This window comes from Lacerta agilis, chromosome 1 (assembly GCF_009819535.1).
Source record: "Lacerta agilis isolate rLacAgi1 chromosome 1, rLacAgi1.pri, whole genome shotgun sequence".
Classification (NCBI taxonomy): domain Eukaryota; kingdom Metazoa; phylum Chordata; class Lepidosauria; order Squamata; family Lacertidae; genus Lacerta; species Lacerta agilis.
The window spans coordinates 114132764-114156352 of NC_046312.1; the positions used below are offsets into that span (position 1 = coordinate 114132764).

The following is a 23589-nucleotide window of genomic DNA, read 5'->3' on the forward strand; positions in this document are numbered from 1 at the left end:
GGCATTATTTTTAAAAACAGAACCACCTCCCCATTGCCTTCAGATAAGAGTTACTAGTTCTCACCTGTTCCTTCACTTTTCACATTTCTTAATGCAACTTTGTGTTGAAGCACTAGTTAGCCATAGGTGACTCCTCTGCATCAACTGGGGGGGGGGGTCCCTGTGCAGTGCAGCACCCAGCATCAAAACGAAGGATACAGCTTTCGGCCCCACTTCTGCCAGCAGGCCCATAAGCTGCTTCTTTTTTTGGTACCGCAGTAACTTTTATGGGCTTGTTACCAGTCTTTTTTAAGGGCGCAATCCTATGGTCCTTGAGAGTATTCTAGGGCCTTAGATTTTTTGCAAATGGATCCACTCGTGGAGAATAGTAGTAATGATGTTCCGATTGAATTTTTTATTGCATTATTATTTTAGTGGTGTGGGTATAATTCTTTACTTGTAAGCTGCTTAGAAGCTGTTTTCGCATGCAAGAGGTATGTAAATATGATGGAAACCTCTGTGGCTGCCCTGCAGGGGGTCCAACAGGAAAATGAAAGGGGAGATGAAAAAACTACCCCAGCAGGGCTTTGGGTTGGTGACTCCTCCCCATTGTGATCAGCTTCTACGAAGAGTTTATCCAGATTATTTCAGCTTTTATTCCTACACCATGGGGGCTGTTTTATTTGGTCAGGTCATAGTAGGAATTTTCCACAAGACACACTACAAGGCTGGCATTCATTCTAGGCAGGGGTCAGCAAACTTTTTCAATGGGGGGCCAGACTATACTTTTTTGGGGGGGGCGGGGAAATGAATGCATTTCTATGCCCCACAAATAACCCAGAGCTGCATTTTAAATAAAATCACACATTCTACTCATGTAATTCCCGGATCACCCGCAGGTTGGATTTATAAGGCGATTGGGCCAAATGTGGCCCCCAGGCTTTAGTTTGCCTACCCATGATTCTAGGAGTGCTGGTTACCTTCCAGTGGAAATGAGTCCTGTCTGAATGCATTACACAACCCTATCAGTGTTAGGTGGCAAAGGGGCACACATTACTAAATATAGATAAATGTGCTCTGAAAGAGACCAATAAAGGAATTAAAACTGCAAAAGAAATATTGATGGCTGAATCCCTTGTCTCTCAATTTTAATTATTGACAGGTGCTTGCTGGGATGTTCAGGGCGGTCACATAGCTGAAGCTTGCCTGAAAGCACCGACGCCGGCTATGCCAGTTGTGTTTGTAAGAGCCATCCCCAACGACAGGCAAGAGACAAGGAATATTTACGAATGCCCAGTGTATAAGACAAAACTAAGGGGCTCCACTTATGTGTGCACTTTCCATTTAAAATCAAGGGAAAGGCCAGCTAAATGGATTCTCGCTGGTGTTGCTTTGCTTTTAAGTGTGTGATGATGATTTGAGTCTTATTTCCGAAAACTCTTCTTCGGCATTTCTGTTCCATCCCCTGCTTGCTCCCTCCCCGTAGTGACTTTGTGTGCATGCACAACAGCATGGTTTGGGGGTGTATTTTTGTTTTTTTAAGGCTGTGAATATTGTGTTGCTACATCTAACTGTACATTCTCAAGTATTGTTAGTTAAACACCAAAGCTGCTGTTATTAGAAAATTGGTTTACCACCCTCTTCCTGTAGATCTCAGGCGGTTCACAACATAAATTACAATAGAAAAAAAACCAAATAATCTGTGAAAGAACAATAATCCTCCCCCCCCCCCTGCACAACACTTTTAAACCGGCATTGTGCTGTTTTTCAAACAACTGACCCAATTTCAACCTCTAGCTTCTGCTAATGGTATCCTTAACGCCTTGATTATGCAGATTTAGACAAGAGCTCCCCTATCTGCAAGGCTTCTCTCTTGGGGGAGCCGGGCTGTACATTCCTTTGTCAGCCTTCCTGAGCTTTGGCCCGCAGATGCTGCTCAACTACAGCTCCCATAATCTCTTGACTACTGGTGGGGGGGGGTTATGTCCCCCAAACATCTGTAGACCTAGAATTGCTTTTGTGATCACACAGAACATTTAGTGTCTTTTGCTAAAATGAACTGAGACCTTGACACACACAGAAGCACATGTGCATTAGACAATACAGCGCAATGTTAGTGACACAAATCACCATGTGCAGGAACGTTTTTTTAAAAAGAGAACAGTAATTATTTCTAGGCAAGGTTTTTATTATCAAAACTACACTTTGTACATAAGAGCTGTGTAGATCACAGGATCCATTTACAGTATGCATAACTAACAGTAGTCTTTTGGTATGCTTGGAGAAAGCCAGAGCAGAAATTGCATGGGATCTAGCATATACACAGCAGGTTTTGAACTAGGTTTTTCGTGTAGGATAAGAGGAACTTCTACAAAATATAAGAAAAGCAGAATGCATGTGAAAATTTTATATCCATGTCCAAAAAAAGTAGAAGCAAAATAGCAGATTTTTACCTTCCAAAAATGTATGATTGGATAGCAACCTTGCCCCCCACATCCTATCCACACAAGGAATAAGGTTTTCAGCAACCATTTTTAGTTTACAGTGTCACATAGGTAGGTAACTGCAGACAGTACGCTGTTAGAAGCAACAGCTAAATGGTAAGTTGCTTTTGTCCTACCAAAAGGACACCTTTTATGTTCTCAAGCAACTTTAAGGTTTAGGAACACAATTCCTGCCTGTTGTACAAGAGTCTGTATCAGTGTGAAATTTTGCAGCCATTATTAACTGTTTGAAGCAGAAGTCCTGTGGCCTATTAACTAAATGCACTTTGAAACATACAGGACTATCAACCTCTAGATCAGTCTACGCTCATCAACCTGATCCCTTGTGTGAATGAGCTATATAAACATAGCATGAGAGCAAGCTGCTGGCTTATCACCCAGCCAGCATGAAGTACAATGCAAGGCTTACGCATATATAACTGTATCCCCTGTTCATGCAATGTGCAAGACCCATAGTTAGGCATTATGCCCTATGCATGAGATGGGTTAAAAGGACTTGCTCCTGCATGAATCACCCCAAAATTTAAGACTAACATGGTTTTCCATCGCGTATTTCAGATCAAGCCCACAGCAACACAGTGGCTTTAAGAACTTTTAAGACTTTATCATCAGCTAAGTTTGTTCATCCTTTTAAAAATCTACTATTTGGAGCACTGTATAACGTTTATTAATCTATTCATACCATGCTTTATGATGGATATAAACAGCTAACTGCTTTCTTGAGCATTAAGGATAAACTGTACCTTTATAGCTCTGGATTCAAAGCGGCTCAACCCCCACCAAAACTTTCAGTCTAGGAAATGTTATCTTCTCCTGCAACATCCGTTAATACTAACAGTATTTCCAGTCAGACTCCAGATTTGTCTGAACTGATATTGTGACGGCAGCAGTTCCATACTGCAAGATGTAGAAACACTTAACCATGTAAATCCCTTAAGTTGTGCGGAGATTCACCGCACCTGCTGCCTGGCATAGTGAGATTCAGGAAAATTCCACGGTAGGCATCTCTTTCTTTAAGTTTCAACCCTTGTGTTAAGTCACACTGTGGCATAATACACATAACTAATTGCATTCAGCATGAAAGGAAAACTGCTACCTAACGGAATTAGAAATTCACTCCCTGTAATGTGGAACTTCAGTCAAATGACAAGACTTGGGGGGGAAATGAATGCTTGGTTTAAAAACAGCAACCAACCAACACCTTCAAAACGAACAATTAATCTTAACGTCTGCTTTGCCGATCACCACAGAACCACATCCAACTTCATTCTTGCATTTCAAGTTCTTGTTTCAGGCTGTAAATTTGATTTAAAAAGGGCGGAATTGTTATTTATAAACAAAAACAAAGATCACCAATAATCTAACCCCGCATTTAGTGGAAAACCCCATCCTTCCAGCTCTTGTTTTTCATGGCTCTCATTTGTAGATGGTGGGCTGAAACTGGGGCCTTCTGCAAATCATTCACACCATTCGCCAGTTTGCGCCCTCCAAACAGACTTCCATTTGCATAACGAAAGCAAAGGAAACCAGATTAATAAGACTAAATTTTACAGCCAGCAGAACATGCACACAGTCCTAAAGATAACCTTCCGAGGCCATTCTCTAGGTGCCTCAAGTGCAAAAGGTGGGTATCAGGAAGTAGGGACCTTTTTAGTGGTGGCAAAAGTAATAGAATGGGCTTCCTCAGACAGGTATGCCTGGCGAAGGTTAAAACCTTTTCCCATCTTCACCATCCTAAAACCTTTTAAGGTATTTCGTACTGATGTTATTCTTTGCTGTGCATTTTACTCTGGGCTTTATTCTCTACAGATTCCACTCCTTACATTTTATTTTTATACCTGTGGCTTCAACTGCTCAGTCATAAATTGCTCAGAGAACCTTTTGGTAGCAGATAATGAATGAATGAATGAAAACTCCTACAAAAGACAGGAGAGCTGGGTGGAAAGGAGAGAAACCCAAAGTTACCTTTTCAAGTAAGCATGGACGTTGTCATAGCCATGGTACTTGGCCAGGTAAACAAGCACACCTGTAGCACATCGTCCTTCCCGCTGCCTGCAGAAGCTGCAGTTGCAGATGCCACGGCAAGGTGGGCAATGCTGGGTGGAAAGGAGAGAAACCCAAAGTTACCTTTTCAAGTAAGCATGGACGTTGTCATAGCCATGGTACTTGGCCAGGTAAACAAGCACACCTGTAGCACATCGTCCTTCCCGCTGCCTGCAGAAGCTGCAGTTGCAGATGCCACGGCAAGGTGGGCAATGCCAGTCCTAAAAGAGGGAGAAAGAAGAGAGGGGAAGGAATGGGTTTATAGTAATTCTGGAATGACTCGCTGCTTTGGATTATAACATTAAAGTATCCATCTATTAAACAAAACACAGGAACATGAATGATTTCTTTGTGAACACTACCCTGTCAAGCGAGCCCAAGGTCATTCACTGGCGGGAACAGGAGACACAGAATGCAATTTTTATTGAGACCTTGCTGAAACTGACCATTGGCCACGTGCCCTTCTCTAGCTTCTAACTCTGGATCCCTCCCCCAAGTGGAAGAAGGCTGCATCAAGCAGTTGGGCTCCTCCTGTGCACCTGTCTGGCCAGTTGCTTGATCCGGGTGTCAGTGGGGGAGGAGAGCCAGCAGGACTGGGAGGTCCTGCCGCTGGATAGCAAAGGCCACCTCTGCCTCCCCTCACACTGTGACTGTAAGCCTCTAACCCTGACTTAGAAGGGCCTCCTTTTCCTGGACCCCACCATTGCTTCTAGCATCTCCCAGCTTATCTCTTCCCCAGACTGCTCCTCAAGTGTCCCACCACCAGGATCCAGGATCTTCTGTGTCCTCCATGAGGTGGGTTCTTGGGCGGGCAGCTCCCATCACTCTTCCTGACACTGCCACACCATCAAAACAAGTATAAAAATTAAATTTTATCTTACCGGATCCAACAAAGCAGTCCTGACTTCTTCTCCATAGCGGTTGCGTAGGCAAGGCCCACAGAACTGACCGCGTACTCCCAAACATTCTGGATTGCGACAGTTTGTCTTAGTGTCTATTGTCTTCTGCCGACACTGATGGCAAGTGGAACCCTGCAAAAAGAATGACGAGGGCAAATGAAACTGGACTCTTCCTTCTTCTTCTTTTCCTCCCCACCCCCCCCATTTCCCTACCTCACTGTCTGACTCAGTAGCAAATCACAGGTTACATACAATTCAGCCACTTAAATGGAAATTCAGGTGGGAACTAGAGAGTTCAGAGGAACAGGGATGATGCATAATTCATAATGTTTCCAAAACATGGTTTGGCATTATATCTCAACATCATGTTCTATTCATTAAGGATACTACTAGCCTTGAATCCAAAGGTGCTACATATTCACAGATCTTCTTAGGTCAACTTTCACGTCTGGTGATTGATACTTCTCAAACTGGGTTGCTGCCCAAATGCTGTTCAACAGTGTGTTGTGGGTGGTTACAGTGACTAATGATGGGCAATGCCTGAAAAACCCTTTTTGGCCAAACCTATACTGCCCCCCCCCCATGTAATATCATCAGGTGTAGGGCAGGGGTGTGGCTTAGCAGGCCAAACCTGGCCCCTGGGTGGGCCAGATATTCCCCACCTTTGTCCAACATAAAGCAAAGAAAGCAGAGCGATATGCCTCGTTCTCCCCTTCCTACAGCTCCAAGTTGCCCCATTAATCTTACTGATCATCTGCAAAGGGTCAGTGACTCTTTCCCAGCTCTCCCATGAGACAGGGGTGGGAAACCTGTGGCCCTCTGGATGCTGTTGGACCTCAACTCCCATCAGTCCAGACTGCTACTCATTGTGGCTGGAGCTGATGGTTTGGAGCCTAGCAACAAGTTCTCCAGTCCTGCCAGAAAGAGCTTCTTGGTTTTGGAATTAGGAGTGGGGAAACTTCTAAGCGTAAGGGGCTATTGCCTACTACTCACACAGAACACTTAAGCTTCATTTTATCTGGGCAGAGCAAACGAATATGCTGGTACAACACTGGCGTTCTTACCGTCACACGATTATACACTTTATCTCTTGCAGTCTCACAGATACCATTCAACTCTTCCTCACTGATTTCTTCCACTGGGCGGATAACATGGGGAAGAGTCATAGAACTTTTTCTTCTGGGACCGTCTGATTCATCCTGTAGAAAAGCCCAAACACATCAAATTAAATACTTCTCAAGTTAAGCTACACACACAAAAAAACCCCTGCCAGTAACACATATGCAGTGGTTTCAGTGAGTTTCCAATACATTCATCCTTCAATTTACACTTGCCCATGTCTGCATGAAGCAGCAGCAGGGGAACATGCACTAACGCAGCACCCTCTCCACAGAATTTGCCCACATTAATGGTAGCAGGATGACACAACAGAAGGAAACGTTTCTATGCGCTTCCTCCAAGGACTTTTGTTTTGCCGGAATTGTTGTCAACAGTGCTATGTATGAGAACCAAGCCAATCATGTCCAGTTCTGGCCATGTATGCCCCTCTCAACAGATGAAGGCAATCTGTTGTCTCATTTGTTTAACTCACTGTGGTCTTCATTGCTTAATTAGTTATGTATTCTTCAATGCTTATACAGTGGTGCCTTGGTTCTCGAACGTAATCCATTCTGTAAGTCCGTTTTACTTCTGAAACGTTCGAAAAACAAGGTGCGGCTTCCGATTGGCGCAGTCACCCCGGAAACAATAGCCAACAGTAGCCTACCTAAAAATGTTCAAAACCCAGAACACTTACTTCTGGGTTTTCGGCGTTCAGGAGCCGAAATGTTTGAGTACCAAGGCATTTGAGAACAAACGTTCCACTGTAATTAAAACTTTAATTTGTGTTTGAAGCACCCAGTTGAAGTTTATATTTTAGAAGTTTCTACCACTTCATGCGCTCTAAATTAGAATAAAATAAACAACTCAGACCTCAGAGTATTCATCAGACATTTTCCTTCTCACTAAGTAGTACGGATCCTCCTCCTCATCCCCCTTCTCCGAAACAGGGCTTGGAGGACCTTCGATCAGGGACCTGGATCTTGTGTGAGGCCTGGCATTTCTTTCTGGATTCCTCCTTAAAGAACGCCTGGGAAATGATTTCCTTGGAGATCGCTGCGGTTTCTGTAATAAAGGACCAAAAAATCATCAAAGCACACCATACAGAAATAAAACTTTCATTGTTTTTCCTTCTCTTAGCTACAGCTCTTTATATACTAACAGTGCATTTCTAGGAACAATTTTAATGCACCACGTTCAATGAAGTTTACTCCCAGGTAAGTGTGCATAACATTGTAGCCTAAACCTCAATTCAGGCATCATTTACTTAAATATCTATAAATTGCATGCTTGGAATAAAAACATAAGAAAAGGCATAAGAAAAAAAACATATAAGAAGGCAGTTAACATAAAAACATACTAGTACAGTAAAATAAATAATAATGACTGGTTGGTGGAAAAAACCCCACATTTTGAAGGCCTGTCTAAACAGGACCAGTTTTAAAAGACATCTAAAACAATTGGTCCAACACATGGCCCTCAGCAACATTTGAACCCCCTCCCCACTAGTCCTCGTGAGTGCTCTTTCACAAAGCCTTAAGTGAGGCACTGGGCTTTAGGAATGAGGTGTGAGAGCTCTGACAGGGTCCTAGAGTCCTCCCTCTGCCTTCCCAAAGGAGAGTAAGCACTCCCAACTTTAGGAAGGAGCTGGGAGGGCTCTAGGACCCTGCCAGAACCCTGTGCCCCTTCTCAAAGCCCAAGACCTCATCTGGCCAGCTTTGGGAAGGCAGTGAGGGCTTGGTGGGAGTGTCAAATTTTGGTCCTGCTCCTTCCACCCTTGGGCAACAAGCCAGTCTGCAGCCCGTGGGTTCCATGTTGAAGTACTCTTGCAGCCAAGTTGGTATGAAAAGTTGGGCTGCCCCGATCTAAAAGAAACGAGGGATGATTCCTTCCCGACTTCTACTGGCAGGGCATTCCACACTAAGGGCTGGCTCCTTGGAAATGCCAACCAAACCTTAGGACCATGGGTTTAAGTGCCCCCATTGGAAGATCTCAGTGATCAAGTTAAAAGTGTAAGGAACCAGACACTATGGTTTGTGCTGGCTGTACTTCAGAACCCAAACCATGGGCTGGCTTCAAAATAAAAATACTGGCAACCATGGTTTGGAGGGCTTTATCCACTTCCACTTTCCAGCCACTCAGCATTCCTGCTTCTCTGATGCAGCTTCCCCTCTGGAGCAGGGCAACTTCTGAAGACATTAACTAGATATCACACTGAACCATGGTTAGGCTTCTTTAACCATGGTTTACCATGCTTTACTAAATGGGCTCAATTCACAATCAGCGGAATACGAGGCAGAAGGGTGCAGCCCTAGACAAATTAAGCCGGAGGAAGCATGGGGAAAACCAAGCAACAATGGCATACGGTTGAGTATTGTGGCAGAATGAGAAAACCACATCGGTCTTACAATTTCACAAATTCATGCACAGAAAAGAAGACCCTCCACTACAGGTATTAGCACAAGGCCTCACAACAGAATACAGGCTTCCAGCTTCCCAGCAGCTTTCTCAGTGGGGCAGAGCAAAGGCAATAGCCTCCCGACAGCAGCATCGCTGCCACTTACCAGAACAGTGAGGGGAGAGGCAGTGGCAAGGTCTGGGCTGTGCAGTGGCATAGGTGGTAACACTGCATTGGCTTTACTTGTGTACTGCACAACCCCAACCACTACACCATCAAAATCAATGGGCTTAAGCATACAAAGCGACTTCAGTGACCGTTGACTATCATCCAAATACTGTTTGCACGCAGGGAAAGTTAGGAGAGCAATTATTTGAACTTTAGACTCATTTTTATTAGGTGTGTGCTCACGCAAGCGCGTAGGTAAAATATGCAACTGAACAGGACTTTGCTTTGTTTGTTTTAGATATAAAGACTTGCAGGTGCTTTTAACTGAACTGAAGTATTAGGGAGTGAATTTTTTTAAAAACAACAACAACAACAACAACTAGTAATACCAGGTGGTGGCATGTTTTATCACATAGTTAAGTTCTAAGGAACTGGAATTCGCTGCATTTGGCTTACCAAGTTACAGTGGTACCTTGGGTTACAAACACCTGGTTACAGACTCCGCTAACCCAGAAGTAGTACCTCGGGTTAAAAACTTTACCTCATGATGAGAACAGAAATTGCGCAGCGGCAGTGGGAAGTCCCACTAGCTAAAGTGGTACCTCAGATTAAGAACAGTTTCAGGTTAAGAACGAACCTCCGGAACGTATTAAGTTCGAAACCAGAGGTACCACTGTAAATCTATAAAGGACTTAAAAAAAAAAAAAAACCAAGTAAATGATTGCGACTTACCAAGGTTGGAGTTGCCAGGGGACCTTTCCTTGTAAAAATTCCAGGCACGTTTTTTAATTCTGCCATTAGTTTTGCAAGCTGTAAAGGGGAACATAGAATAGAAGTGGTTTCATGTTAAGAAGTTTATGCTACTATGGGATTTTGACGGGAGGTTAATTCAGAAACATCTCACACCAAGGATTGCCAAGCCAGTGCTAGCAGGCACCAGGCTGGTGGCCCTCCTGTATCTATTTGCAAGTGGCAGACTCTGAGTTGACCAGTGGAAGGTCTTTTCTGAATGGGGTGGGGATTGTGAGGTGCTCAATTGTGTTCCTTGTGTGTGATTCAGAGATACATTTGAGCAAAGCCAGCCCTTCTTCACTGCAGCCTTTTGGAACTGGTTCCTGATGGGAGGCCAGTCCGAGACTAATCATTCAGAAAGTGTACAAGGGCTATTTAAGAGGTTATTTAAACCAGGAAGATGGGCAGTACTATGTATGTGGTAGGATAAATCATATTTCAAACAGATTTACAGATTTTCTAAGAATAGTAACGAAATAAAACTGGGTAAAAATATTTTGAATGAAGTAAAAATACCATATGCAAATGGAAGTATTAAAAAAATGCCACGTTTTTATTAACGCAATAGAACTCTAGCTCATTTCAAACGAGAATTTTGTTACAACTTGGTCAAGAAAAACAGCAACCATTCAACATGCATGAGAACATTTCTTTATACCTACCATGGCCTTATTCTCCTTTATATTTAAAGCCCTTTTCTCTAAGAATTTGGGGCCTCTTTCTTCATCGGAATCAGACTGCAATTCCAGTTCGGAGGGAGGTTCTGGGGCTAAAATTATTTCACTCTTTCCCCTCTTAGATCTTCGAAGTGGAAACTTCATAGCAACTTTAAGAGGAACAGAGCACTTCCGTGGCCTCTTACATGAAAATTTATACTCGCCGCTCATATTTTCCTCCGAGTCTGTATCCAGTTTCTATTCAGGGTTTTAAAAAAAAATGAGAGTTATGAAATCAAGAGTTAGTTATGGTTGCAATAGGATCCATCATCTCAATTATGACTTCTCAGAACCATTCCAAATTCTAGTGCGTTTACAGCAACAACCAAGGTTAGCTTGCAGAAAGCACAAGTTGTCTCACTGCACGTAAACCTGGTTTCGAGGAAGCTGCTTTATTCTCGCCTTCAGAGTGACTTTGCTATTTTTTTAAAAGGTCCAAAGCCAAAACTTCTATTTTGGAAGACCCAAAGTAGAAAAACAGGGAAACTGCAATACAGCTTATAACCACAACAGAGCGATCAAATCACATGCTATTATTATTAGTAGTAGTAGTAGTAGTAGTAGTAGTAGTATACTACCCTATGCTCGCAGGTCTCCACAAGAACACCTACCAGCCCTCATTGGGTGCCATTATTTCTAAAACCTTTTTCCTTTAGCAAGGAGCAGCCTCATGTCCAACACAGGACTGCATGTGGCAGAGAAATGCTTCTTTCTGCCAGTTGGCAAGCCTCACTCTCACCCTAAGCCCTTCCTTTTGTGTACCACCTCCATGAGAAGCCTGGAGGGTGGGGCGACACGAGAACAGGCCTCATTTGTAGATTGCTCTCACCAGTGAGGCTCTCCTGATGCCATCATTATATATAAGCGCCAGGCGAAATCTTTCTTCTACAACCAAGCCTGTGGCCTTTGGAAAGTGGTTGGGGGTGTTCTAATATATTTCTTTCCCTCTAGGTTTTAATTTATCTATGTGGGTTTGTTTTTTTGTCTGTCTGTCTGGTCGTGAACTGCTTTAGGTTGCCCTGGGCAAGATAAAGCGACTGACAAATTCAATAAATGATAATTAAATGTGAAGTCAGGTGTGGGCAGGAAAAGACATGGCTGCAAAAGGACAATTGAGAGCCAGAAAGAGCACATCTGATTACTTCTTGGCAAGTGAGGCTGTCTGTGAGTGCCAGGACAGCTAGTCTCATTGGGACTGGCTACCCAAAGCAGAGTTTGCTACAAATGCCAGGATTATTTGATTTAAGCCGAACAAGGGAGCAGACTGCTTCTGTGTGCAATCACTCGCTGGCTCTCGATTCCCAGACTTACAGCACAATCCTAACCATGTCTACTCAGAACTAAGTCCTACTGAACTCAATGGGGTTTGTTCCCAGGTAAGTGAGATTAGGATTGTAGCTTTAGTCAATCATCAAGCATTAGCCTGCAGAGTATTGTTTTGGTGTCGGCATGCACATGCAGCGTGAATGCAATTAAGTTAAAACTGTACAACTCACCAGCACATCCTGAATCTCACTTTCTGAAAAACCACAGAATGATTCATCATCCGAATCCTCATAAAAGATTTTTGCTATCTCCTCTGCAACTTCTGGCTTGAAGCTTCGTTTCTTTAAAAAAAGAATAAAGTACACTAGGTGTTTCTCTTTTTCTTTCTCTCTCTCTCTCTTTTTCAAGACAACCTATTTTCCATAAACTGTTCAGAGAGCAAATCACATTTTACAAGTGCACTACAAGAGAATAGCTTTTGTAACAAAGAAAAATGTTTCAGGGGGTTTACAAATGGTTTCAGAGCTGTTACAGCAAATCATCAGGCATGTTAGGTTAGGCGACATTTCAAAAGGATAGAATAAGTGGCTAATCTACCTCCAACAATTACTACCTACAAGCACAAGGGGAAAAGCGAAATGAAATTACAGTACATACTGTATATTCATAACTGCTGTATAGAAATGTAAGCAAAGCATTTTAATCACGTATGGGGCATTTTTCAGCATCGCACATTCAATTCTGTTTATTCTCGCACTTTTTACTTACCGTGTTTGCAAAATTATCAGAGCCGCAACTGTCACAACTGTCATCAGAGGATGAAGAGGTTTCCATGGGGATCAGTTTTGTACTGCGGAATGCTGTGGGCTTCTTCCTTCCCTACAAAACGAAGATGGTAGTTCAATTAGGTTTCTATAATAAGATTAGTTCTCTAGAGCAATCTCACAATGCTTAAACTTGATTACGCTAGATAGCAAAGAGCTGTTACATATTACAGTAGACTGCATCACAAAGCTAACATTTTCACTATATTTTGCACTACATCCAGGAGTAAAAACTAGGCATTTTATTTATTAGGCAGGGGGAATTTTCACCATGTATATTTACATAGGAAAATTCTGGGCAGGATTCAAGTCCTGCTATCAGAAGCCTAGCATATCAGGGCTTCCCCCTCCCTTCCCCCTGTGGACATCATAAAAGGCAGGTCAGGAGAACCCCCAAAAAGTGCATCAAAATAGTGGGGGGGGGGTCGCTTAGTTTGGAGAGATAAAAAACTTGCACAGGCTGAATGACTGTCACAGCGCTAAGTTGAATTCCTCCCACAATCTTCAAGTGTCTTATCAACAGGCATTGTAGGTTTCTTGGTGTTTTTTTTTATTATTCAATCATCCACAGTCTAAAACAAAGATTTCAGCTGTGTCTTACATTTCTAAAATGTAAAACGTATCAGTTCCAGTCATTGAAGCAACAGCATGACAAAAAAATAGGAAATGCCTAGTACTAAGCACCTTTTTCTCTTGTTAAGTTTGCCAACCTTATTCATTTGACTGTTTCAGCCAATGGCAGCTGTGCTTTCTCATCCAACCTACCCTTTAACGCTCCCAACCACTTCAGCTTATGCTCAGCCATTCATTTGACTGCACTGCCACAAATTTTAATTAACCCAGATTTGGCACCAGCATGGCAAATTCAGTCGGTGGCTGCGCAATTACACAGCTACCTAGGTGCAGAGTTATGTGAAGCGGCTCTTATTGCAAGTTAAAAGTTCTGTCCACCAGGTAAATTGAGCCATTAGGTGAGTTACTAATCCAACTTTGGAGTTCAGACGTGTGTTCCACACATGATGCCTTCATATGCAAACTTCAAAAATATCGACGTTTTTCTGAAGACATGAACATTTTTGGAAACGAAGACAAACTATTATATGAAACCCGTTTTTACCCACTTAAGTTTACCACTGTACATTATCACTTATGCACTGAAGCCTTTCAAGATTTCCTCAAAACAAAATAAAATAAAAAATTCCTTCTAGTAGCACCTTAGAGACCAACTAAGTTTGTTCTTGGTATGAGCTTTCGCGTGCATGTACACGTCTTCAGAAGATTTCCTCAAATATCACTCCATCCTTAATCAGACTCTCTTCACGATTACTTAACTATTTTATGTAGCCAAACATGATAACACTCTGCACTCTAACTGAAGAAAGGGTTTGGGCTATAGTCCTATACACACTTGGCTAACACGGTAAGTCCCAGGAAATTCAGTGCATCTTTGTTGTTGTTGTTCAGTCGTTCAGTCGTGTCCAACTCTTCGTGACCCCATGGACCAGAGCACGCCAGGCACGCCTATCCTTTACTGCCTCCCGCAGTATGGCCAAACTCATGCTAGTCACTTTGAGAACACTGTCCAACCAGTGCATCTTACTACTACATAAATGTGGTTGTTCACAATAATTGCATTTTTTAAAAAATAAAAAGAAATTAAGACAAACACCATCAGATATTTTGTATTCAATGTGCATGGGGCCAAAGCACTTTTTGCAAAGCTCCTGCAAATTATCCTGGATGTTAAACATCAACCATGTCAGAAAACTGTCCAAACCAAGCACACCAGCACAAAACAAAACCAGATGAGTGATAATAAAATTAATTGTAAATATGAAGCACAGGATCCTTATATAGTCTACCAGATGAACTCAACAAAGCTTATTTCTGAGTGGACAACAGTTGCGGGCACATTGGCAAAAGATTGTAGCCCTAGTAATAGTTTTTTCAAATCCCTACTAATATATACCGGTAGTTTGGAAAGTGCAAAAATAATTCCCACAGCATGCAGACCTTTTTTTAAAAAAAATGTATAGGAATTCTAAAACTTGACAGCACATCCAAAGCACAGACTTTAGTATAACTTTTATCATTCTAAAGACTATTCCTCAGATATGTTCCCCATTCAATTCAATGGAGCTTAACTGTGAGCAGCTAAGTTTAAAATTAGCAGGCAGGCTAAGGTGGCAAATAAAGAAAACAGCTGGTATGGTACAGGGTGAAGGTGTCAACTTTTAGGATCACTGGACTATGAGAAAGCAAGTGAGGTATAGTGGTTAGAGTACAGGGCTAGGACTTGGGAGACCAGCTATGAAACTCATCTGTTAACTTTTCATATAAGCCAATCACTTATATCTCAGTCCAACCTACATCCCAGGGTCAATGTGAGGCTAAACATGTGGAAGTGAAAAGCCATATATACAGGGTCCTGAGGTCCTTGGAGATAGGGCAATTAAAAAAAAAACTAAAAACCAAGTGGTCAGCATAAGTGAACAAGTAATTATGAAGTGAATTCTAGTATCTGCACTGTATTAGGTGCTCTGAGAAACATGCAAGGCCTTGAAGGAATTCCAAGCTAGACCCATGTTTCCCAAAACTTGGGTTTCCAGCTGCTTTTGGACTACAATTCCCACCATCCCTTACCACTAGTCCTGCTAGCTAGGGATGATGGGAGTTGTAGTCCAAAAACAGCTGGCGACCCAAGTTTGGGAAACTCCGGGCTAGACAAAGCTATCAAACAAGGCGAGTTTTCTGAACCACGTATTTCCTTTGAAATCTGTTCTTCCAATTCCTGGGCTTCATCCTGATGCACAAAGAACCAATAAATTAGCAAAACCCTTTTCTTTCCAGTGCCTTACTGTAACAAGAAAGACATAAATCTGGGATTAAGGTATTTTTGGGCGGTGGCGGTGGGGGGGGGGGGGAAGCTGCTTTCAGGCCTGAAAACAAGCATCCCAGGCAGGCCAGAACCTGTTCATGAGTTAAACTCTGCAAGAAGGCAACGACTATGAACTAGTACTGAATGTACAGAGAAGGACTCAAGGCATCTCTCCCCTACTCCCCATTTGCGCCTCCAACGGCCTTTTCAGGTGCTTGCGCTGCGGGTTCTTCTTTACAAAATTGTATCCACTTTCGCCAGCCCCATAGCTGCCTCCTGGGTCCCCACAGCCCGGGCAGGCAGCGACCACGCGGGCCAAGCCTAATTCTGAATCCCTAAGGAGACATAAAGGGGTGACATAAAGTCCCAGGCGGCTCACGTGGCTGGTGGGCGGGCGGAGAGAAGATAAAAAGCGCTATGGGGAAGCGCGCTAAAGAGCGGGAAAAGAGGGGCTCGCCCCCCTCCGCTGCCTTGCGGGGGAGGAGGGAGGGATAAGAGGCCCTCCTCCATCTTTTGCATGGGAGGAATGGATGATACGCACTAGATTGCCCCCTGAATTGGGAGTGGTTTTCCTGGTCCCATTTTTCTCCCCCCAGAAGGCTGGAAGTTGGAAAAATATCCCGGAACGAAGGGGAAGTAACCCCCCCGGGGGGGAGGAGAGAGAGAGAGAGAGAGAGAGAGAGACAGACACGTTTTGCTATGGGAAAAGGTTTGGTCAGGTTGGCGGAAGCAAAGCTGCCTATTTAAAAAGCACACCAAAAAGGCACAGCTCTGTTTTTGGCTTACTCCAAAGAAAGCCCCAATGAGTTCCATGCCTTCCGAGTCAGCGCGTGTAGTTTTTGCAGGGCCCCGGGGCTTCTCGCGCGCTTTCTCCCCATTCAAAACTGCAGGGGATTCCGGGGGGTGCAATGCATGGCACATTATGGAAGATAAACATGCTCCCTTCTCCTTGGGAAAACAAGACACCGGGGCTAAACCGAAACGAGTCACAGCTTGCCTTAAAAGCCAGCCGCCTTCCTCCACCTATTTCCAGAGACTCAGAATATCTCAGTACTGCTCCACAAACTTGTTAAGTTGCTAGAACCAAAATAGACTCTTCCTGGGTATATTTTTTAGCGCATTTTAAAAACTTATCATTATTCGCTCTTCAGTTCCCAATAAACGTACGCAGGATTACATCGTTAAAGGCGCGATCCTGCAATTGGTAAAAAGCCCTTGGGAAGAGCGCGGCTCGCGCGCAGCTGGCATGGCCGCGATCCAAAAGCACGCTTTCATGCGATTAAAAAAATAGAGCAAATAAACAACAAAACAAAACAAACAACCCCGGCTATGCTTGCATTTTTAAAAAAATCACATAACACCCCACGTTTCATAGTTCATTCCCTCTTTTAAAGCAGTTTGCGGGATCTTATCCAGCTTAGGGATTTAAAATGCCCGGTGAAGAGCTAACTATATAAAAAAACCTAAGTAAAAATTGCTGTGGCTGAAAAGGGTCTCGGGAAGATGCGCCTGTTCTCTTCATCCACGCAGTCCCCCCATCCTATGCATTTTTACTTGCAAGCCAATTGCAGGGATTCCAGCGGAATTTAGTGGCCCCCAAGCCTTAATTCTCACCCCGACGCCCCTACCTGCAGGCCGAAGGGGTCCATGCTGCCGACGACGGAATTGCCACTCGAAAGGCGCAACGCAACCTCTTTTCGCGGGACGCAGGAGGAAATACCAAACGCACTGCCGACTCGCGCCAAAGCTGCTCGGGGGCGGGGATTACGCGCAGTTTTCCCCGCGAACTGCTGGCGTCCTGGAAGGTCCAGAAAGAGGTCCTGCCACATCCTGCTCTTTGCCACGGAGCTCAGGCGCGAGCAACGTATTCATTCTCCCTGCAAAGCCCGGAGCCCAAACGCGGATAAATTGCGTGTGACTGCGGAAACTACCTTCCCCCGCTTTAAAATTTTTTTCCTCTGGCGTTTTTTGTGGTGCTGCAAGGACCTAGCTCAGTGGCGCGAAATAAGCAATGGAGTATTTGCATAGAAGGAAAGGGGAGGGGCGGGGGAGGCCGAGCCGCATGCTCGCCCCGGCAGGAAATTGCTCTTTGCAAGTTTAGAGGAGGTTCTGCTGGCAAGCGGAAACCCAGAGTCAGAACTTGAGGTGTGCTGCTGTAGTGAGCGGTTCTGCAGCTATTCTGGCGTATAAAAGTTGTTTGCACCTTCGCAGGAATGCGGGCAATCCCTCAAAACTATGGGGGTCTCTACCTTAATTCGCCATGCTATATTTAATTGGTTCCAGGAAAAGCTGATTGCTGCACCGTTGCTAGATCATTTTATAGTGATGCAGTCTAAAACAATTAGCTAAAATGGAGTCCCACTTTAAAAAAACAAGAAAAAACGGCCGCGCAAAAACATAACGAAAGTAGGCCTAAAATGCTGTTTCATAGGCATACACAATATGCGTTCCTTCAAACTTGCCTTTTGCACATAATTTTATCCAAACAAAATCAGACTCCAGCGGTGGTGGTGTGACTTGCTCCATTATTTTTTAAAAGGGCATGCAATTAAAATTTGAATACCTTTAGGCTGCAATTCTGTAGCCTATTAAGTCCTGTTGATTTAAGTGAGGCTTACTCCTGAGTAGATGTGCACAGAAATATGCTGGTTGACCTAGCCTACAGCAAAAAGCAATGCATTTCATTTGCAATGGTAAAAGTGTAATGCTGAAAGTCTCTACACACTTCAGAAATGTAGCTAATAGTTCATTATAAGTGGCTTCAGGGATGACTGCAGAAAGGTACACTTTTCTGTGTTTTATTTTCGCCCTTGCTTTCTAGAGCATGTTCTTAAGGGCACACACTGATTTGGAGTTGAGCATACTCAGGCCTCGCTGCACGTGTGTGGCGATGTGTGTGGCACGCACACGAGCCACATAATCTGAAACATGAACCAGGCGTGATCCAGAAAACAGAAATCTTACACAGCCCAAATCACAATAGAAAGCCAGGAGTATGTAAACTCTCTGTGGGTTATTATTCCTTGTGGGCATGCTGCAGCAGGCTGACATGTAAAAGAATCAACATTTTAAATAAGCCCTTAATTACATACTTACCTGCACCATTGGCTTCTCAAAGTGCAGGCAAAAGCAAATGAACTGAAAAGAGCTCTCTAGAGACTAGACCACACTTCATTCTTCCAAATCCCCTTTAGCTCACAAATGCTTTTCAGATACCGAAGAAAAGTGATTTTGTTTCCGCTTTTTTGGAAAGCTAAAAAAAAAATGCTTGTAAAGTGGAAGGGACAGATAAGAATTGCATTTCAACCAGCTCCCAATCGCTGTTAGAACTGTCAACAAACTAGTTGCTATTGGAAATACTGTGATAATCATGCAGCCAAGATATAAAAAAAAATTAGGTTAAGCAAGATTGACATTTTAAGTGCTGGCTGGGTTTTGTTCATAACTCCAGTGCCTGTGAAGATCTTCAGCTCAGGCCCTGCTTTAGTACTGTGTTTATGTTTATCAGCTGCAATAGGTTCTTTAGAGCTGTTCCCCTCACATCCTAGTTGCAAGGTAAGGCACCCAAACACACCTGTATATCCTACAGCTTTTCCCAAGTGAAAACAGTGACATGCATTGTTTGTAACACTCCATTTCTCCTTCCAAAGTTACACTTTACAGCCCTGTCTTCTCCACTGTTATACTAACTACACCGTCAAAGGCTGGTTAATTGCATTTACTCCGCGGTAGCCTACTAAGTAGAGATTTAAAAGCCAATAGGTGTTTGTTTTTTATAAGGCCGTAAGATGAGCCCTATCAGATTTGGCAGAGACCTATTTTATCCTTTACAGTGGTACCTTGGTTCTCAAACTTAATCTGTTCCAGAAGTACGTTCCAAAACAAAAGCATTCCAAAACCAAGGCACACTTTCCCAGAGAAAGTAATGCAAAATGGATTAATCCGTTCTAGACTTTTAAAATCAACCCATAAAACAGCAATTCAACTCAAATTTTACTATCTAACGAGACCATTGTGTTGTGTATTGGGTTCGTGGAGCAATAAATCCAGAGACACTTCTTCGTGAACAGCTCTTTATTGTAAGGATAGGACAAGACTGGGGAATAGGGGGCAGGGGAAGCTCTATTTATAGACACACTGGTACAGAGAGGAAAGATACATTTAAGCGGGAACCAATAATATTCAAACTTTCCGGCGGGACCCAATCAGGCTGTGGATTGTGTTTGTACTCTTTAAATTGACCAATGACATTACTCCACCCGGCTGACAGAATATCTTAATTAATACACAACACATTGATCCATAAAATGAAAGCAATAATCAATGTAAAAGGTAAAGGTAACCCTGACCATTAGGTCCAGTCACGGAGGACTCTGGAGTTGCGGCGCTCATCTCGCTCTATAGGCCAAGGGAGCTGGTGTTTGTCCGCAGACAGCTTCCGGGTCGTGGCCAGCATGACTAAGCTGCTTCTGGCGAACCAGAGCAGCGCACGGAAACACCATTTACCTTCCCGCCGGAGCGGTACCTATTTATCTACTTGCACTTTGACGAGGTTTCAAACTGCTGGGTGGGCAGGAGCTAGGACCGAACAACGGGAGCTCACCCCTTTGCAGGGATTCAAACCACCAACCTTCTGATCAGCAAACCACAGCGCCACCCACATAGAGTCCCAATTATCAATGTACTATACTATAAAATAAGTAAGATAGTATTAAAATTTGTCCTTACCTGTACTGATGATAGTCATTGTTTGGATGGGGGCTTTTACCCATTTCCACACTCACACAATCAGCCAATCAACCAGTAGCTGAACTGGGTTCCACACAACCACAAAAACAAAGTAACTGAAAAAAGCCTCAAAAACAAAAACTCAAAATAAATAGCAAAAACAAAAGCACAAAACTTACTCTGTTCCGGAAGTCCGTTTGACTTCTGAAATGTTCAAAAACCAAGGCGCAGCTTCTGATTGGTGCAGGTGCCCCGGAAACAATAGTCGACAGTTGCATTGGACGTTCGGCTTCCGAAAAACATTCGAAAACCGGAACACTTAATTCCGGGTTTTCGGCGTTTGGGAACCAAGGCTTTGAGTAACAAGGCGTTTGAGAACCAAGGTACCACTGTATTCTCTTACAACTAGTATTCAGAGACAAACAACCTCTAACAGTGGAGGTAGAACAAGGCCTTCATAGCTAGTAGTCACTGATAGTCTTATTCCCCATGAAGTTCTCTAATCCTCTTAATGCCATCCAAGATTCTTGCATTGCAGGGGGTTGGACTGTATGGCCCTCATGATCCCTTCAAACTCGACACTTCTACAGTTCTAAGTTGGCTGCCATCACTATACATTGTGGGAGCGCTTTCTTTTGTCTCCCCCAAATGCTCCAGTCTTCAGCTTCATTGGATGACGCCAGTTCTCTCATACCTGTAAGAAAGGGAACCATAGAATTGTAGAGTTGGAAGGGACCACAAGGGTCATCTAAGTCCAATCTCCTGCAGTGCAGGAAACTTTTGCCCAATGTAGGGCGCGAACCCACGACTCCGAGATCAAGAGTCTCATGCTCTTACCAACTGAGCTATCCCAGGATCTACTTTCTTCACACCACACATAACTTGATTTTGTACACCTCTGTCATGTTATCCCTTTACTCACTATTTTGCAAATTAACCCGCCCCAACCCCCAATAATTGTAATCTTTCTAAAATTGGGAATTTGTTCCAGGGCCTTGATCACTTTGGTTGCCCTTTTCTGAAGCTTTTCCAGCTCTACAGTATCCTTTTTGAGGTGAGGCAATCAGAACTATACACAGTACAGTGGTACCTCAGGTTACAGATGCTTCAGGTTACATACGCTTCAGGTTACAGACTCCACTAACCCAGAAATAACGCTTCAGGTTAAGAACTTTTCTTCAGGATAAGAACAGAAATTGTGCTCTGGCGGTGCAGCGGCAGCAGGAGGTCCCATTAGCTAAAGTGGTGCTTCAGGTTAAGAACAGACCTCCAGAACGAATTAAGTTCTTAACCCGAGGTACCACTGCATAGTTTTACCACAGATTTGTATAACTGCATTGTGTTACTTCGCACTTTTGTTTTCGATCGGTTTCCTAATAATCCCAAGCATGGAATTTACCTTTTGCACCGAGTCAGTATCTTGATAAAGCTATTCAAGATCTCATTCCTGGCTGGTCACCATCAAGTCAGAACACATGAGAAATTATATGTGAAATTAGGGTCCCCCCCCCCCCCCTTAGTGTGCATCATTTCTTACATTAAACTGCATTGATGTTAAAGATGCACTAGTTTAACATGATAGTTGTGCAATACATTATTAGCAATTCAAAATATATTTTAGTAGGATGACCGCTAACATTTTTGGTGCACTAAAACAACACATTACAGTTCAGCACCTCTTGGGCTGCAGGAGACATATACCCATTCTGTGCCTTTATGGATATGGTATTCTGGGTTATTGTCATCCCCAAGTTATATACTAAGGTAAAGGTAAAGTACCCCTGAATGGTTAAGTCCAGTCAAAGGCAACTATGGGGTGCAGCACTCATCTCACTTTTCAGGCCGAGGGAGCCAGCGTTTGTCCACAGACAGCTTTCCGGGTCATGTGGCCACCATGACTAAACCGCTTCTGGCGCAACAGGTCACCGAGACAGAAGCCAGAGCGCACGGAAATGTCGTTTACCTTCCCGCTGCACTGGTACCTATTTATTTACTTGCACTGGTATGGTTTCAAGCTGCTAAGTTGGCAGAAGCTGGGACAGAGCAACAGGAGCTCACCCCATCGCATGGATTCGAACCACCAATCTTCCAATCAGCAAGCCCAAGAGGCTCAGTGGTTTAGACCACAGCGCCACCCACTTCCCTGCAGTTATATACTAGTCCATGCCCACAAGTAATTTCTTGAAATGCTGTGCCAAATAACCCACCCAGTTATGAGAATCTCCAGCTATATGTTATGTATTCCAGTCCCCTTGAATTAGAGAGGTTGTATGTCAGTTTTGAAATATTTTTTACTTTACTGTTCTTTATTTGTTTTCCTGCCATAAATAAGTCCTGCCCCACTCGGGTGTCTTGACAAATTGAGTTGAGCTCACTCAGAAAAGGGAAAGATGCAGGCCTTGAATATACAAAACTATCTTAGATTTCCAGAGACAACTTCATTATGCTGCGTTTTACTTGTGAAAAATATCTTAAGACTTAGAGGTTTTTAAACCACTGCTCCCCACCTCCATGGCACAGGTAAAGAAGAAAAGGTTGCTTACTTACCTGAAAAAGTGTAACAATTTGGGTAAAGATAATCACAAGCAGGCTTTTTAAATTAAAAAATAAAATGAAATTAAAATGCCTGTCCTTTGAATCCTAAACTCAATATTCTTGAAAGCACGGTGTTCGAAGGCTGAGGTTTCATTCTCTCAAGCTTCAATGGAGTTAGAAAAGGGAATTGTTCTAAGCAGAGCAACACAGAAGAGAGGTCATTGTTTTGAGTGATTTCTCACAGGAGGAAAGGGGAGAACAAAGTATGTTTGAGCAACTTCACCTCATTAAATCAGCTCAGCAAGTTGCTGGATAATGGTCAGTGGATGGTGGTTTTGATGTCTGCCCACATTGAGTACCTACTAGCACTGCTGCCAGTGATTGTCATACATGGTGAGTTGTACTAGAAAGAGGCACTAGGAATGGGTCACGAGGAGATAAAATTAGAGCAATTCACTTTCCTGTGGGCAGGAAGGAGTGGTGGACATAATATGCCGACTGAATCACAGAGAGAGAGACAGACAGACGGATAGACAGACAGAATAGTGGGAGAGAATAGTGAGACAAACTCAGGTCATAAATAGTTGGAGTTTTATAGTGTGACCAGGGCTGTTGCTCAGCTGAAGAAATCCATGTTCATTAATTATAGTAGCAGACTAATTGACTTGATTTGCATACAGTTGTATACAAGTAAAAGCAGTAGTTTGGAAACAGGGAAAAAAGAAAGAATAGTGAACATTTTAGGTTAATATCATTCAACT

At 43.3% G+C, this 23589-nt stretch overlaps 2 protein-coding genes across 4 annotated transcripts in view; one reads left to right on the forward strand and one right to left on the reverse strand.

Moving 5' to 3' along the window:
- Positions 1 to 1389, forward strand: part of LOC117057138 (dynein heavy chain 11, axonemal-like) — a 205127-nt gene extending 203738 nt beyond the window's left edge. The window contains exon 67 of the mRNA XM_033167945.1: positions 1142 to 1389. Within this exon, the coding sequence (XP_033023836.1) occupies positions 1142 to 1389 (248 nt within the window). The remainder of the gene's footprint in view (positions 1 to 1141) is intronic.
- Positions 1390 to 3117: 1728 nt separating this feature from the next.
- On the reverse strand, positions 3118 to 17409 carry CDCA7 (cell division cycle associated 7). Of its 3 annotated transcripts, XM_033167956.1 has the most exons (11): positions 17194 to 17409; positions 12632 to 12742; positions 12094 to 12204; positions 10544 to 10795; positions 9822 to 9899; positions 7397 to 7588; positions 6490 to 6624; positions 5408 to 5557; positions 4698 to 4747; positions 4449 to 4535; positions 3118 to 3778 (listed from the first exon to the last, which is right to left on the reverse strand). In XM_033167956.1, exons 1-11 carry the CDS (start codon positions 17392 to 17394, stop codon positions 3748 to 3750), a joined length of 1398 nt encoding a protein of 465 aa, XP_033023847.1. In that variant the 5' UTR covers positions 17395 to 17409; the 3' UTR covers positions 3118 to 3747. The 3 variants fall into 3 exon arrangements, with proteins under 3 accessions (XP_033023847.1, XP_033023862.1, XP_033023855.1); XM_033167971.1 differs by lacking the exon at positions 12094 to 12204; XM_033167964.1 differs by lacking the exons at positions 3118 to 3778; positions 4449 to 4535 and having other exon boundaries at positions 4605 to 4747.
- Between the last annotated feature and the right edge of the window lie 6180 nt (positions 17410 to 23589).

Excerpts from the sequence above, each read along its gene's own strand:
- CDCA7 (XM_033167956.1), bottom strand. The coding sequence starts at position 17,394 with ATGTGGCAGGACCTCTTTCTGGACCTTCCAGGACGCCAGCAGTTCGCG. Across the intron at positions 10,796-12,093 it reads GTGAGATTCAGGATGTGCTG|AAACTGGATACAGACTCGGA; the intron begins GTGAGTTGTACA and ends AACCCTGAATAG. Across the intron at positions 7,589-9,821 it reads CCCTGGCAACTCCAACCTTG|AAACCGCAGCGATCTCCAAG; the intron begins GTAAGTCGCAAT and ends CCTTTATTACAG.